Below are 18,499 nucleotides of genomic sequence, written 5' to 3' on the forward strand. Positions count from 1 at the left end.
TTTTTCGATGGAGATTTCGAAGATCGAACTCGTAGCTCGCAATTGTGTTCCCTTGGAATTGTTCGTTTTGAATTATTTCTAATGCATAGAATTGAAGATTCTGTTTTTATTTATTTTTTTTTAATTTAAATAAAAACTAATTCGCTAATTACTCAATCACGCGAAAGTATGCAGGATATTTTATTTTAATTCAAAGAGTTTAAAAATTTTATTGAAAGATATATTCTGAAGAGAAGATGTAGGATCTTTTTAAATATTATATTTCTCTAAATATATTCTATAATTTTTTCGATAAAGCTTAATTTCCAAGATATTTTGTTATCTAAATCATAGTAAGATAATATATTTCTTTAATTAATAATTTTATTTTAATATCAAGTTGAATCAAAAAAGAACGAATGGATCATTCGATGTTTATCACTTTTCAACATTAATGCGAGATTTGATTAAATTTGCTATGATGAATTCGCTTTTTCGAGGAATGCATATGTCACCAATCGACTTGTGACGAATCAGAAGACGTTAACGATATTGTCACGTGATATAATCGAGAACGAGAAAAAGTGATTGAACGTTAGAAAAGATCATGAAGGGGTGTAATTAGACCGAGCTTTGTTCTTTCTTACCGCAACGAATGCCTCGTTTCCGGTGCCATTGTAGTTCCATTGAGGAGCTCTACGATCGAAATCGAGAATCTTCCATCAATTCCTTCGAATCTCTGTTTTTCTTGGATCCCGATTCGAATTATTGGCCGGAAAATTAGACCTTTGATGTCGTCACGCCTACATCAGCCGCAAAAAAATTTAGTTTCTTGAGGAAATATAAATTCTCCGTTCCCCTATTCAATGTTTTCTATCCGCCAATCAGTTGTCTAAAACAGTGATTCTCAATCCTTTCTATTTGTACTCATGAAAACAAACATTTTGTGTATCATATCTTTGGAAAATTGTATATAATATCGTGATAAATATCTTGATAAATATTCTTTTAATCGACATTTTTGTATATCAATTTTTGTTTTGACTTCTAAAATCAAATGGATTATTCCACAAAACAAAGCAATACCATAATAAAAATAAAATCAAGTAAACCGTTAAAAAATAATTAATAAATTAAATTAGATTAGATTAGATTCGTCTAAACATCACGTGAAATAATATAAATATTGTTTCAGATTATATTTATCTTCCTAGTTGGATAGTTTAATTTTTGTATAAGAGAATCCATATAGATAAATTGAGAATCATCTGAAAGGAAACAATATTTTTTTAACTGTAATGTCAAAAAAAAAAAAGGAAAAAGAAGAAGAAGAAACCTAACCACTAATCAATCAATCATATAATTTTCCACTCGTAATCTCAGGAAATCGAGTTGCACGATAAGAACTGGAAACTTTGAAATGGCCTGTATAGTCGTCCGACTATAATCACTCGATAAACAAATAAACCAATCGAACATTGATCCTCGTAAAATGTTTATCACGCCAATCGTATTCTCGTGCCCCTTAGTTACAACAACAATCCTCGATACGTCTCTGTCTTCCCCCTCTTCCCGGGGGTGATCCTGTAAAGAATAAAGATGGAGGGGGACGGAGGAAGGGAAAGAAAAGAAAAGAAAAAAAAATATCTCAAAGGAAACAAGCGAGAAGAAACGAGGGCGAGCAAGACCACGTTTATCACCCTCCCTTCGAATCCTCATCCCTTCCCCATCCCTTCACTACTCCATCATGCTTTACTATCGTTGCATCCGGATTGAATTTAAAATATTCCTTCGGCGGACGAACTCTTTCGCGAATTGCCCTATCGTAAAAGGTGCCCTTCTCTCTCTCTCTCCCTCTCTTTCTCTCCCCCTCCCCTCACTCTCGGATCGTTTTCGCTACGAACTGCTGTTTCATTGGAATCGCGAGGGTGGGTGGTGGGTGGATATTATGAAATCGTTGCGCGTCGTCTTAAGGGCCAATAAAATTGCACGGAACCCCGGCCACGCCGGTGAAATTAATATCAGCCAGGGCACAGTTCCATTGAGGGGGGGGAGGGATGTAATGCGGCGGTCGTCTTTACGACCAGTTCGGGGGAAACTGTCGCGGCCTAAATATCGTGCTTTCTCCTGCCCCTCCTCTCTGAGAAGGGGGAGAGAGGATTTTTTCCACGAATCGACTCATGATGAAAGAAGTTTCGAAGTTTGCATCGATCGAATTTGTCGATCGATGCTGTTGATTTTGGGATTAATTAAGATTTAACCAAAGGGTATATGTTAGATGGATTATTATATCGAGAGTTTTAAGTGTAACTTTTACGAAGATTGATTGATCTTCGTAATACATTTAGCACATTCGTCATCATTGTTGTAGTAATGGTATTTTTGAATTTTATCAAATTGTGGAAAATGTAGAGCGTATAAATTAACGTTAAGGAAATAATATTCTGTCGTAAATGGACGATAAGAGTTGCTCAAGTAAATTTCGTTAGAATTATGATTCGAAATTCCGAATCTTTTTTTCAGGATTCCTGCATTGCCGATTTTTGCATTGTTATATAACATTTTCCAATTTAATTTTATAGCGGTATTTTTATGATGTTATAAATCGTCATAAATTAAAGTAGATTGCAATCAGAAACACGTGGTTGCTGGTCAAGAAAACAAGCAATAGACTTTTATTACTTAGGTACTGCGGATGGCGTTCAAATCCCTTTACGTAACCTAATTATATGTACATGTACATTAAGTTGAAGATATAAACCCAAGATTATTTTATACGTAATTTCAAAATTAACTTTCTGCTGAAATTTAATACAATATCTAATTATTGTACCATTCCTTTCTGAATCAAAATTTATAACTTGGATTTCCTCGTTCCAAAACAACGAACAATAAAGATGTAATTAAAATCCTGTCAAAAATAAATTTTCCTTAAAGAAAAGAAAAATTAGGTTAAAATATATTCTTCATAATAAGCACATTTCCTTACTTTTCGAAAAACAGTGGTAGTAATATCGTTAAACAATCTTTCTCTCTCTCTCTCTCCCTCTCTCTCTACCTAACAATATAATAACCGTTTCCAATCTCGAACTTCCACTTGTAACCATAATCCTTCTTCGTCAACGCCCACTAGGCCATTGGACATCATAAATCCAAACATTCCGGCGAACAACCCTCAAAGCCACCCCTTGTACATACCTTTCTATTTCTCGTTTCAGGTATCAGCAGAGAACCGGAAGAAGAGAGCCGGTTCTGGCACTGCAGCTCCCCAATAAGCTTCCAGTTAGATAGGCCACGAGCTTTTGTTTTTCGTCGTGGGAAGCTGTTGGTGGGCTCGTCGGGCCCACCCTCTCATCGGTCAAGCTGGCGAGCGCTCTAACCGCTGGTATGAACCCCCACCACCCGGGCCACTCCGCAGCCTACCCGCATCATCCCTCGCTCTCCAGCAGTCCTCATCATTCTGGGCCCCATCATGGCTACAGCACCGGTGGGGGAGGCGGTGGGGGCGGTGGTGGTGGCACCACCACCACCCCGGACCTGCCAAGCCCTCACTCTCCTCCTCACGGTCCTGCTATCGACTCAGCCACCCCTTACGGCTCCCTTCAGCCTGGCCAAGGAATGGGCAGCAATGGACATCATCACGGCGGTGCTGGAATGATGACCGATCATCCACATCACCCAGGCCACCCTCACCCCCACTTACCAAGCCATCCAGCTTATCCACCGGTTAATCATAACAACAACTGTACGCTTAAGGTAAGGTGTTCTTTGATAATGAGTTTAATATATATTGTTTATTGTTGTATTTATATTGTTGAGTTTAATATTTATATATTCAATATATATTGTTCTATATGGTGAGACAAGGTTTTTCTCTCGGTTTTATTTTTAGATTTTAATAGTTTTTAATGTCTCTTGTTTTACTTATACTAAAAAAAAAAAAAAAAAAGAGTAAAGAATAAAAATAACGTTTTTATCGTTTTTAAACAAAAGTTATTATAACTGTATTATAAAGTTGTTTAAAATGTTAAGAACTAAGATCAAAATTTATATCATTTTGTCATAAAATAAGTTTTAAATGTTGCGTTTCTTCACAGACAGTGTAGGAGAATGTATTTATATAGGTAGAATTAAAGAGGATGGGGGGAGGGGGGCTTAAATTGTCGAGGAAATTTTTCTTTTTATGATGTGAAAGTTAAATATATTTACATTTTCAATCTACAAAGATCTACAATTTTCGAGAAACTCTGCTAATTTTAAATATCCAAATTTTATTACATCATAAACTGTATCATCTTATATATGCATCGTGCCTCGTGGATTAATAATTTCTCATCTTCAGTTGGAATCCCGTATCATTATATTTCCTGTTCTTTTTATTATCCCACTCGTTCCCCATTCGATGCTCCCCTCTCTCTTTCTCTTTTTCTCTTTTTCTCTCTTATTCTCGTTTCTCGCGACCGTTACAGAATCAAACGACGAATGAAATTAAATTAAAATCCCTCGTTAATGAGGCCTGGTCGAGTGTCGTCGTTTCCCGCCAACCCTGTTCCACCGATGGAGAGGGAGAAAGAGAGAAGAATATCGGTCTGGTCTCGTTTCGTATCGCATACGTTCTCCTCGTACGATTAAAATGCACTTTCTATGCTGGCTGGTCGCGCGAGGATGGTCACGAGAAAAAGTTTTCAACCGGAAGCAGCTGGAACTGCATACCCGGCTCATTGTTCGCCTAATAACAAACTGTCGTTCATTACGTAATACCGTTCTCCTTCGCTATCTAATATTCCAAAAAACATAACGTACCAATCTCGAGAAATCGTAACGTGTTATCGAAAAGAGGGTGATTTCATAATTACCCGCAATGTAGTGTAGATATTTTTTTTTTTTTTCTTACACCGGATTAAATGTTTTCAACAATTATCGATCTTTATTCGTCATAAATGTATATATCGATTTTAAGAAGCTTATTTTCCTTTGTTTATCAGAAAATAGTTACACTTACTTTATGTTAAGTGTAATTAAGATGAGTGGTATGATTAATAAAAAAAAAATATGCAAGGGTGAACAAAAAATATGAAAGAATTGATCGAAGAAGAGGTTATATTAAAAATTAATATCATTGTAAATTATTGAATTTACAATGCGAAGTAAGAAAAATATTTAAGAGATGATTCTGTTATAAAATAAAATAAACAGTGAAAGTTGGTGCAGTATAATAATGTTCTTTGTAATTTATTTTTCGATTATTATTTGTTTTTCTATAAACAATTTAATTTTGTTGTAGATAAAGTGAAAATAAAACAAAACTTCATGAGAAAATTTAATTTTCGACTTATTTTTTTTATGAAGAATCATCCCTCCTTGATTGTACAACGAATAATAAAATCTTGTATAAACAGCGTAGAAGAATATAGTAATGCAATAAGAAATCCTCGTATGTTGAATATGGCGGTGGAAGCTTCACATTCTCTTTTTGTTTTGCTTTATCTGATGCAAAATTAAATTGCTTATTACTTGAAAAATAAGCTTTAACAGGCATTTTACATACCTTTTTTATTTGTTAATCTTTAGAATTTTCTATAATATTTCATCTGGACATCCTTATATATCTTTAAATCTTAAAAACCTTTCTCAAAATCTAACTCAAACGATATAATTAAAAAAAAAAAAAGAAAGGAAGATTCTTTGTATAAAAGTAAATTGAAAATGTAAGTAAAAAATAAGAGATTGAAAATTGCTTCATTCGTATCAAAAAAATACAAATCAATAAGTTATTGTATAAAATATAAATAAAACATTATTTATTAATCTATTTATATTTTATTGATATATATAAATAATTATCAAGATTTTTGAAACGTTAAAATTCTTTCCTTTTATTATGAAATATCGTTCTTGTTTGAAATTATGATTAGAAAAACAAAGTTCGTTCCATGTCCTTGTTGGAAGATAAATTTGCATATTGTCTTTGGCAAAAAAAGAAAAAAAAAAAGAAAAAAAGGAAAAGAAGAAATTAAAGTCCATCGAGTATGTACGCATTAATCATATATTTCAATTTAAAAATAGTATAATAATATCAAATGAATGTAATGAAGCATCAACGATAAGAAGCGAAAAGTAAAATTAATGGCGTTTATCAATATAATAAATACAAAAATAAACTATACAAAAAATATATTTTAAAAAAATCTATTTAACATTCATGCATATTTGATAGCGGTAAAAATACTTTAAATTACTAAGAACAAAAAATTCGTAAAATGTTTTTTGTCCTGTGCTATCGAAAAAATTGCAACATTTTTTTTTTATTGGTCCGTGTAACTGATAGTGTTTTCTATTATTAGTCGAAATATCATATGACTTATGATTCGCATATGACGATATTTTTAGTGGTCACTTGTTTTCAACTTGTTGTCAAGTGAAACAGGATGATTCACAATCTTTGTAAAAAAGAAAAAAAAGTCGCGTTAAATTAAAAATATTTTAAAAATCATTGAAATGATAAATACGTATTATATCATATTATCATCTCAATGAATGAAATTACAAGTGATATAATGTATAAGAAGATGTATTACTATAAAAAATTAATCTACTTACTTTCGTATTAACGAAAATTTGGAAAATAATTAATTAGAATTAAAATTTTTAAAGAAATAATACACGTTATATTTCGATCAAATTAAAAAAATTACGAACGAATTAAAGCAGAAATCAAAAAAAAGAAAGAAAAACTTCGAAGAAAAACTTAGAATTTAATCTTAAGCAATTCTGACAACGATTAGATTATACTTTTAAATTACTTTCAAATTATTCCTTATTTAGAATGAAAAAAACAAAAAAAATTTTCATCGTTCTCGTAGTCCTGAAATGAAATGAAATACGCATTATCTATTATATTAAAAAAAAAACCCTATAATTTTCAAACTTTTTGCAGAATAGAACTTGCGAAAACTATGCATATGTACAAGTCCACTGATAGAAAAAGAAGATATATTCATATTCTACTTTTATTTATTTAACACCGGTAGCAAGTACACATATATCTGAACCCTCTTCCTGCTCCCATTACCGGGTCACCCAGTGCAACCTCTCTTCCTGTCCAATCTTCCCGATCTTGTCAACAGATCAACGTCCGAAACGACTTTTCACCCCGTCGGAATCGGCGTAACGTACAACAGGTGGGACCCCGAGTAAACCCCGAGGTCGGTCGAAACTCCTCTGTTAAACAGGGAACGGAGAGAAGCCGGAGAACGAGAACCGCGGCGGGGTCGCAGGCTAAAATTCAGAAGGCATTATCCGTCTACGTGACCCTCACTTAGCTCGCCATTGACAAACGTAACAATATAGGCATTTACCACGGAGAAATATAATTGAATAGGGGCGGAGGGGACTGCGAGGAGGCCAGGCTGCCCCCTGGTTGCCCCTTTCCCTCGAAACGCCGCCCCCTCCTCGCCCCTCGTGATCCGCTCCACAATACTCGCTCTCTGTCCCACGCCCCCCCTACCCAACGTAACTCCGTCTTCGTCCGGCCTGGCCGTGGATGGGTCTCGGTCCCCCTTCAACGTTAGTTAGGTCCTTTCTAGGCTCACCTTTTTATTCCCCCCACCAGAGGACCGCTCCTGCTGCGGCTGGCCGGGGTACCTGAACCCGGGGCCTCTCGCGAGGCATTCAGAGGCCCAAAGCAGCCACGGACCAGTCAGTTTGCTGCTGACTTCGGTCGGGACCGGTTCGTCTTTTTCCTCTCGCCGTGGCGCGTGCTCTCGCCTCTTCCTCCTCTTCCTCCCGCTTTTGTATCAACTCGCGAGCGAGCGAGCGTCGTGAGACTCCGTGACCGCTTTTTGCGTCGCGTAGACGCGAGGCGGTTGTCGCCGCTTTCACGTGTATAAGCTCGCCTTTTTGTTTTTTTTCCTCCCCTCCTCCTCGTGGTTTCACGATCGTGTGGAGTGTGCGTTCGAGAGGATCGTCCACGCGGGATGGTACGCGGTGCAAAGCGGCCGAGGGAAGCGTGTTGTTGCTCGCCGACGGCTACGAAACTTTGTAACGTGTACTGAGATTATTCCTAGAGGGGAAAAGTGGAGGGAATCGTGGTTGTATTTTTCGAATTCGGTTCTTTCTCATCCGGTGGATGGGCACGTTTTATTAGTGGTTGTTTGGTTGGTGGGTGCGAGGTGGTTCGAAGGTGTTGTTGGTGATACACGGCCGATCAAGGACGAATGGTATCCGGCCAACGTGTGTGAATACGTGAGAGAGAGGTTGGACCAGATAGGTCGCCACACACTGTTTTCGGGCACACTTTGTATCTCGAGCTCTCTGGTTCTCGGTGATATCATGGAGGTGCACGCGCATCACTACAGCGCCATCGCGTCGCGGATGAACCAGATGAAATGTTTCACCGGGGATAAAATTGTAAGATTATGTTCATTATTTTTCTGGTCGTACCAATTATACGATCCTTCTTTTTTATGCAATTATATGCGCTTTCCGTGCACCGGATGTGCAAGTTTTTTCTTTTTATTCCGATTCTGTAAAAGTTTTGATTCTGTAAGTTCGATGATTCTTTTTTCGATTCGAGTGGAAATTTATTTATACGAAGATTATTTTTCATATATGAAACTTTATTAAGAATATTAAATAAATTATTTAAAAATTCTTATTGAGTGGATGGTTCTAGATATTCTTTCGAAAATTTTGCTACATCAACGATCACTTATGTAAGAAAGTTAATAATGTAGCAAAACTTTGTAGTGATTCGTCAAAATTTGTTTTCAAGGATATCGAATAAATAGTTTAACGATTCATATAAATGCGCTATGCAATATATTTCGTATATTTTGATATACAAAACAATACAAAATAAGCAAAGAATTGATTTATTATTCAATTATTGTTTAAAAAAATTTTTACGAATATACCCTATGAATGAAGAAACGATAATTTGTATCAAGAATATGATAATATAATACTATTGATTTTTCAAAAAGATCGATTACTATTCAATGTTAATTTAATTCAATTTCACAGTTGCACACATTCTTACAACTTATATTCATTATCTCTTCGTTTTTGCGACCCGATATAGATACACATTTTTAACTCTACGTAAATTAAATAGTTCATTAATTAGTCAACGAATTGAGAAAATTAGATGTATTCCATTTATACGAATTAAAAAACATTGTTCGCGATAAATTTCCATCCACTTAATTTCCATAATATTTTACAATAACAACTGTCTAATCCATCAATTTCACATTTATTTCGTATCGCGCAGTAACAATCCATTACTTCTCATCGCAGAGACATTTAATTCTAATTCGTACGTGCAAAATTTCAAAAAAAAAAAAAAAAGAAAATCTCTCGATTAACTGTAACGTTCTAACGTTACAGTTTACAAATTTCGACGTCCGAATTTCGTCAGAAACTCTCCACCGAGGCCGTTGATGGCCCCCTCTTCCCCTCCCCTCGGCAAATTGCTCGGACGACTCTCCCGACAGTTCCGATTGCCTTGATTTATCCCGATACTCGCCCGTTTCCGATCACAGTCTCGCGTTAATGGTATCGAACGTTCGTATTAGCCACGTCCCCCCCTCCCCCGCCTAAATATGCATATTCATCGATCCATCCCGGCTGTCCCTCTCCTTCCTCTATCCTCTCCCTCTCCTTCCCTTCCTCTCTCTCTCTCTCTCTCGTTCGTTGGAAGACAATACCGCCGCGTTTTTTTTTCTTTCCCGTGTCGCGAAGATGGTTCTCATTAGGGAAACCGTGGGGGAGGGAGGGGGAGGGGGAGAGGGGACTAATTAAATTTTTCCAACAAGTTAACGATTGCACAACGAAACACAGTTTCTCCTGTGTTTGTTTAAAACGACGCTGCTCACACCGCCTTCCCTTTCCTCCTCGCCATTGTGTTTTCCATTTTTTTCTCTCTCTCTCTCTTTCTCTCTCTTCTTCTTTCACTCATTCTCCCAGCTCAGACACACAACTCGCGCGCGATTGTGGAAACGATCGAATGGACATCCATCCGTGTGACTCACTGGAGTGGACGATGGTAATCGCGGGAGGAAGAAAGAAAGGAAGGAAGAGGGAAAAGAAAGAGGGAGAAGGGGAGGATTTTCGTGTCGAGGAAACAAGGGCATCGAGTTCATCGGTGGCGAGTTGATTCCTCTTATAAATTGCGGCAGCTCGTCGGCTTTCTGAGGACACGGCTCTTTTTCGTTTCACCTGTGTGCACCTCTGGAAGCACGGCCCACCTTGAACTCTCTCTCTTTCTCTGTCTGTCTGTCTGTCCGTCTCTCCCTCTTCCTTCCACTTTCTCCCGCGCTTTTCATTAGGATCGCGTGGACACACCATCGTGATATCTCTCCGCGAGATCAAAGGCGAACGATAAGCCCTGTTTTATGTGGGATTCGCGATTCACGTATGCGACGCGCGTCTGACCATTCTTTTACGCGACTATTCGTGAATCGCGTGATTTACGTATGCGACACGCGTCCCGGTGTTTTTCTTCTTTTTTTTCTTCTTCGAGCCGCGATTTATGCCTAATATACATGTATACGTTCGAGAGATAAGATACTCGTCCGATTATTTAATTTCGATGGTATTATCTTCGTTCAATTCTTCGTGGTTGGTGTATCGTTTCGCAGATGAACGACTCTTCTCGTCGAATGGAATTGCGCGAAATCGTCGGCCGGGATTTTTCGAGACGAGAATGTAACAAAATGTATGGAAAAATAGAAATCTCGCGTGAAAGAAAAATTCAAAATTGTAATTGTGATTTTTGCGTTTGATCCTTCCATCATCGAGCCGACTTTCTTCGAATCGAACTGACGAAACGAAAAACAAATGTAAAACAAATAGTACAGTCGGACCCTGACTTATGTTCTCTCGTGTCGTTTTTTTTTTTTTATTTACTTATGTCATTTTTATTAGCAATATCATTAGCATTCTACATTATATTCGTGTTTACGTATTAAATTATACTATACACACGCAATAAACGCGTATATTTTTACATATTATATTATTATATGTTTGCAAAATGTTATTTATAATAAGTAAAATTTATTTTTACCATCTAAGAAAGTATAAGCAAGTTCTATGTGATGAATGAAATGAACGAAGGTACTATTGCTCGAATTTTAACGTTCGATAAGTGCAAAAGCAGTTGTAAAACATTACGTCATCGATCTCGAACGTTAAATAAGAATTAAGAAACAAAATTATGCATCGAATAATGCAAATATGATACGTGAATCGGCCATATTCCATATCGTGAAAAAGATACTTAAATATACCTGCATGATCAATTCACGAATCGTGCGAGAAAGGGGTTAAACCCGCAAATTACGAGAGGAGGATTTCACAAGAAATTTTCATGGAAGGTCAGGAGAACGGTTCCAGATATCGGCTCAATTTTGTATTTACGACGTCACGATCAAAGGATGCCTCGGCCCTTTCGTTCTTACGACTTGTTCCGCCCGATTATCATAGAAATCGTTCCAGTAAATCAAGCAGTAACCTTGGAACCAGTTGCCCTCGCTGTTTTTCGAGGTACGCGCGTGTAATAACGAAAGAAATAGTTTCGTTTGCTCGAAACAGGTTGTGAGAGGTGACGGAATCTGGGATTGGAGGGGCTTGAAAAGTTTTACCATTTTGGCCGGGCAAATGCATGGGATACGAGTTTTATCACATACATAGGGTGTTAATATACTCGTACAGATACCCTTTGGAGGGTTGATTGATATATATATAAGAAAATTGAGATTCATCGAGTGATAAATTGTAAATAAGAGACATGACGATTAATAACTAATAAATTTAATGTATTTATTTGTAATTTATACAAGATACTCGAGAATATCCTTCGAAGGGTAGAAAAGTATACGCAAGAGTTGATCTTGTTTATCAAGTCCATAAACAATTGTACGTCTCGCTTCGTTCAATGCGAACTAGGATTGCTTGATGAATAAGCTTAATAAATAAACTCTTTGACTTTTGTATACCAACATTGCTTTTGACCTCTAAAATGCATCCACCGCGCAAATATTATACGTAATTGAAATCGTTAAGATTAATTGCGTTAAGATTAATAGTTTCTTACACAGAAGAATTTTTATTTATAACAATGTCAATAGTATCTCTTCTTTGAATTAAATACAGCCAAGAAGGATGCGCGAGACGTTATATCTACCATCGATAGAAAAATATGCCATCTTAATGTGTTTAAACTGCGTATTGATTTTCGAGTTACGGCAAATCGAAGAAAAGGCTTGAAAAGGCAGGTCTTTAGCCTCGAATCCGTTTAGAGTTTATTATGCGCCTGACAGAAATTAATGATATTCATGACCTGCAAGAAAAGGTACGCCTTGAATTTCGAGAATTATTGAAACGACATACTCTCCTCCACTTTCCAACAAATTGGCCTCGTCCAAATGTCCTTCGTTATCGGAAAATTTCTTGTAATAAACTGTTTACAATTAGACCGTCTTTATTTATTTATTTTTTTTTTTTCCTCGTAACAAAAGAATCGTACAAGTTGTCTCTTAATTGTGTTTAAGGCACGTTTAACAATGAAATTCTTGAGATTTGTCTCCGTCGATTATTATTCGTTAATGGATATTACGTTGAGAGCGTAAGATTATTTTTTTGTATACGGAATAAAAAGTTATTTTTTTATTTCGAGATTAAAATTCTTCCGCTCTCGAGAGTTATTACTTGCGTTAATGGTTATTGTAGGAGGATAGCCTACAATTCTCGATTCACTTGCGAAACAGAGCGACTCTTGATTATGTTATTTTCACTCGCATTCTGAGATGTGCCTCATTTTATGAATATTTTATTTTGAAATGGATTAGTTTACAGTTTACTTCGAATTTATCCACGGGAATGGAACGTTTAATTATATAATATTAACATTCTCTAATACCTCTTAATAACATTGCATATTTTAATTAATTTTCTCATTTAATAACGTTTTATTATTTATCCAATAATTTTAAATTGTAAGTACCTAAGCTTGGCTAATATCCAATCTATTTATTTAATGTTTCAATTATTTATTATTTCTATTTTGAATTAAATTACATATTTGACTTATTATACTTATTCATAACCATAACACCATAAAATATATTTCCCTTACTTCTTCACTTCTTGAAAATTATATTAAAACCGTAGTCGTTTTAACGTTAATTATTAATATCTAACGGAATGCTTAAAATCAATCTTACGTGTCTTACAATAGTTAGAAAATTACTTACGAAATTACTTATAGAAATATAACAAATTATGAAAAGCATTCGGATACTTTCACGCACTGTACAACTATATCTTCATCAAAAATTCTCTGTATTGGTAGGCCTCGACGAGTTCTCGCTACAGCAACGACAATTTCCAACCGTGGTTTATCGGATGGCCGTATATTTTAATAATCAGCGACGTCAGCCGCGATTATTCACGCTTACCGGCGTTTACATAATCGAGCGACTAAGTGTTCGCCGAGATTGCCCGCTTGACGCACCACGATGATTTATCGCCAGTTAATGACTTTCGATTTCGTATTAATTATAGCAATGTATCTCTCTCTCTCTCTCTCTCTCTCTTTCTCTCGTTTCCCTCTGATTTCTGCTAATAGAAGCAACCGTTGATCGTTCGTAGGTTCACATTGCAAAGTGTTATTACGTTCGACATCAGTTTCGTTGCGTAATCGGGCAATGGACACTCGATAAAACAGTTGAAGTCCGATTAAAACAAGAAATGTCGCGATTTTCGATCAATCTGCTAATGTGATTTATATATATATATATGTATAGTTACGCTCATAAATATGTGGAATATTATTCTCATGCGTGTAACTGTATTATAGTAAATTTTTTTTTCTAAAAATTAATATTTCATCTTTTCTAGAGTTCAATTTTTATAATTACATTATCACGTGTTGTTATAATGTAATTAATGTGTAAGAATATTCTTGATATAACCAATTATTTTAATAATTTTTTTGTATCTATTGTGTGCTGGTAATATATACATTCCATATACAATCATGGGAAGTTTTACGAGATAGAATTAAAAAAAAAAAAATTGCACTTCATCCATGTTTTATACGAGTAGATAAATGATGTTTGGAAAATTACGAGTGTTTTTCATTTGTTTAACAAAGTGAAAAGCTATCAATTCATGTGTATCCATGAAAGTACCATTCAACAGTTTGTTTGGACAAATCAATTTCCACTTCACACCGTTAGTTGGCGAAGTTCGCGCACTTCAGAGTCCTGCAGAGTTGAAGTCACCGAGTAACTTCATTCCTTCTTAATTGCATGAACCAATTATTTATTCGAGCAGTTGAAATATAATTTCGAAATCTCCGACGCATTATTTACTTTTTCTATAGAAAATTTCGCGGAGACAATTTTTCATCTCTCTTTCGTTTTTTCAATGCCAATCGATTTCCCAATATATTACACTATATATACATATTAAATTCTATTCTATGACTTCTATTTTAGTAAAATTAATACACGAAATATTTGGATCCATTCCATTCGAATAATGGAGGCTCTATTATAATAAATATATTAAAAATGTTTTAATTGCAAATTATTATATATATATAAAATACGTTTCTTTTCTGTTGCAGCAAGAAGGAGGCCCAAGCGGACCAACGGGGATCCAGCAATGCGCCGGTTGCGGCGGCCAAATAGTAGAAAGATGGCTGTTGCTCGCAATGGATCGGTATTGGCACAACGGTTGCCTCAAGTGCTCGTACTGTGGCGCGGCACTGGCGGAAATCGGCCACTCGTGCTACACCAGGAGCGGCATGATCCTCTGCAAAAGCGACTACAGAAGGTAAGGATTCATGCATTCATGTTTCTCTTCAAACTGGCCGGGGCTTGCATTCAATGGATCTAATGACACGTAGATATCTTGCGAAATTGCGAAACGAACTTATGGGATGGGATAGGGAAATTCGATTTTTCAAGTGGTTTCAACGCGAATGATATGGAAAAAGGAAATTGAAAAGTATAAAATGAGTAACTTGTAATTAATGATTGTTGAGGAGAAAATGTCTGTAACGCTGGCTGCTTAATTCTTTAACACTGTGATAACCGGTTAGTTTCAAGCATAATTTTCACGTTAAGTATTAATAAAATATGTTTCTGTTATGTTTGTTGGAGAAATATAATGATTCGCGTATTTGAAAAATAAAAAAAAGTACAAGTAATGAGTAGTTGAAGAAATGCATAAATAAATAAATAAGTAAAACATATTGGCTATTAGTTAATAGCTACGTGGTGCTAGTATCGCGTCACCGGTCATCACAGCGTTAATACTCATGCCAATAATATGCGTTTTCCTTATTGATTTTTATGGATTCAAAAACTTTAATATCTTATATCGCATCTATTCTTATTGTTACGAATAAACTTTTAAACGAAAATGAAAAATATAATCCGATTAATTAGACTTACCGACAAGAAGAAATCTCAAAGTATAATTCTTTCAATGAATTTTTTTAAAAAATTAAAACTATTGTTACTGAATTTTATTAACAAACAATCGATCCATGAGATATTTAATAACTAACGTTATCTTCTTATCGTTCTATTTCCTAACATTTCTACTAGATATAGACCTCGTTTATCTGAAACAGTGTAAAATATTAGATAGTAAGTCTATACATTTTACTACATTTACTATTAGATATTCTTCCATAATCTCTTCATAAATATAATAATACGTTATCAAATATATTCACGAGTTATTAATTTACCATCAAAAAAAAGATCACAATTATACCTCGTGATCTCTATATCCAATCAATCGAATTATTTCATCCAATTGTTTTATCCAGATTGGATTAAGCATATCCTCTTCTTCGACTCGACGATTCAAACGAGTTGAATTTTAAAACTTTTCGAGCCACATCTTACAATTTATACATCCGACATTTCGACTACAAATTACATTTCACCGTTTCTATTATCAATTGCTCGAAACTGCTGGCATTACTTAGGGGGATGACCCGATTGCTCGTCTGAAACGTCCCAGCTCGCAGCCGTTGATTGATCGCGAAACAGGATTACACGGCACGAACGTCGCGTTCCGCGCTTCATTAAATCGCAGACACGCAATTGCCCGACCGATTAATTCCGTGGCCGCGCTCGTATCGGCCTGTTCGATTATTATAACGACGCTTGTCTGGCGACTCTGCGTCGGAAGAAGTCGTGGAGAGATGTGAAGAAGTTGTTCAATGAGGGGGGAAAAAAAGGAAAAAAGGAAAAAAAAGGAAAAAGAAACTGTCGTGATTACGCGATCGGTTATATAAACGGGGCACGGGTTCTAGAAATTAAGGATAATAGATACGCAACATTTTCACGGTGATAAACGGTTGGCTACGGGTGAATTAATCGCGCCACTTCCGGCGCATCGGCGATTACCGACCGAGCAGACTCGTTGGCGCCAAGTATCGTGCAATCAACATTCCGCTCGTGCAAAATAGCTGCAATCTAGGAAGCTGTCACTTCACGGTGACACTTAGCCGCTGATTATATACGCCTCTTCCTTCGTCCCGCTCTTCAAACACTGTTTGCAATAACGCGCGCGTGCGGAATCACGAGTTTCTTTCATGATCGTTAGATATGTTTTATCATTGATTTTCCACCGATGCTCGATATGAATTTGTATTTTTACGCAATTATACGGGGGAGGAGAAGAAGGTTGGAAATTGTTCGATTATTGTGAAAAAGAAAAGGAAAAAAAAAGTAATCGCGCAAACGGTCGTTCCTCTTTATTTATTTCGCGTACAAGAATTTGTAAAATCTAAGGAAGGACGAGAGATAATGAATAATATGAAAATGAAGTGGGAAGATTTTTTTTTTTGATTTGTGATATAGAAGTTCTAATAGTGGTAGTTTCCAACTTGTGGATCGTAAAGTGTTTTTTTAAGGGGTCGCTGCTGTCGTTCTTAGTTAATAACTTTCAGTACTCGTTTCTTTTAATGTAATTACGGTACAATATAATTACAGTGCCACTCATTTCTCTGGGAAAAAAACCGTGTTAATTTCCTTAATGTTCTTTACTCTATATGGAGGTTGCCCCGAGTTATTTGAATATTACAAAAGGGAATTGAAAAAGGTTTCAGGAAAAAAAAAAAAAAGAAGAAAACTGTCCTAATGAATCTTTTATACACTTTGCCGCTTTCGGGGTATCGAAAGGCGTTAGAAACTTTCCATCGAAAACTTTCTATTTTTTGAAAATTATAAGATAACTTTTATCGATAACAGTGTTTACTTTCTCAACTTTTATCGATAGCAGTGTTTAGCAATCGAGCGTTGAACGGTTTCTAAAGATCTGAAAGAATAACCTCGTCAATGCGGCATCGGATCGATCCGATTTTCGTTTCCTGAATGATTAAGAAAAGAAAAGAAAAAAAAAAAAGAAAACCTCGTCGCGTTGAAAACGGTTAATCGGCGGAGACCGTTCCAAATTTAGAAGATTCGAGGTCAAAGCGCAATTTAATGAGAAACAGACGCAGAAGTTAGTTGGCATCACCTTAAAATAGATCGGCACAATCTGGCCAGGGCAGCCGGTGTGTACGAAATCCAATGGGTGTCCGTCCATATTTTTTCTTCTTCATCGACCTGTTAATTCACCGCGAGACGATGCTTCTTTTCATCTCTGATTAAACCTGGGAAATATACGATCTCGGTCTTCGAACGAGAAACAGCACCGAGAAACTGAAATTTCCTTTTTTTCTCTTTCTTTCTTCTCTCTCTCTCTCTCTCTCTCGTTAACGATTCCTAATATAATTCGATGAATTTACGGTTGATTCTCATTAAAAAAGGATGAACATGTATAAATTAATATTTCGAAAGTTGAAATATTATTTTTATTCTCTTTTCCTTCTTCTCCTCTTCTTTTTTTTCCTTTTCTTTTTTTTTTTTTTCATTGAAAGTTTCGTCATCATTCGAGAATTGATAAATTGGATAAACATGAAAGAAAGTGACACGTAGTCGAAACGAAATTGGCCGGCGTTCCGGGGATGGAACGAATTAATTAAACGGTCGACAATGAAGAAAAATATTCAGCCCCGTGGCAGTTCGAAGTAAAACGGGTCGGCTGGTCGTTATGAAATTTTATACTTCGTTTAATTAATTCCTTTATTACGATCTTCGACGGGGACTGGTTTCGGGATAGGAAAGGCTTTAAGAAACGTTCGAAATTTTTCTCTCGTCGAGAGACGGGGAAAAAATATCGAGAAGTCATCGAAAAGGTACCATAATACTTGTATCTAGAATTTGCATTAAATCATTTATAACTCTCAATTAAATATGCAACACAACGAGTAGTGTATTTCCACTTGTTCTTTTCCTCGGATTATAAATGCAAACCGGTATTAAAATCGACTGATTTGCAAAAGTAATGAATTCGAGTGGAATAATCAATTTACCGATCGTCGGAATATTAAAAATGTTTTTAAGTTTTATTTTGCAAAATAAAATCTTTTCCTTGAACGAAG

At 35.9% G+C, this 18,499-nt stretch overlaps 1 protein-coding gene across 6 annotated transcripts in view; it reads left to right on the forward strand.

Moving 5' to 3' along the window:
* Positions 1-18,499, forward strand: part of LOC107995538 (LIM/homeobox protein Lhx9) — a 601,193-nt gene that overhangs the window by 504,112 nt on the left and 78,582 nt on the right. For all 6 annotated transcript variants that reach the window (XM_028665570.2, XM_062083417.1, XM_017053117.3 and 3 more), the window contains 2 exons: positions 3,198-3,735; positions 14,618-14,826. In XM_028665570.2, coding sequence (XP_028521371.1) covers positions 3,367-3,735; positions 14,618-14,826 — 578 coding nt within the window. In that variant the 5' untranslated portion in view covers positions 3,198-3,366. The remainder of the gene's footprint in view (positions 1-3,197; positions 3,736-14,617; positions 14,827-18,499) is intronic.

The sequence above is a fragment of the Apis cerana genome, linkage group LG12 (assembly GCF_029169275.1).
Source record: "Apis cerana isolate GH-2021 linkage group LG12, AcerK_1.0, whole genome shotgun sequence".
Lineage (NCBI taxonomy): Eukaryota > Metazoa > Arthropoda > Insecta > Hymenoptera > Apidae > Apis > Apis cerana.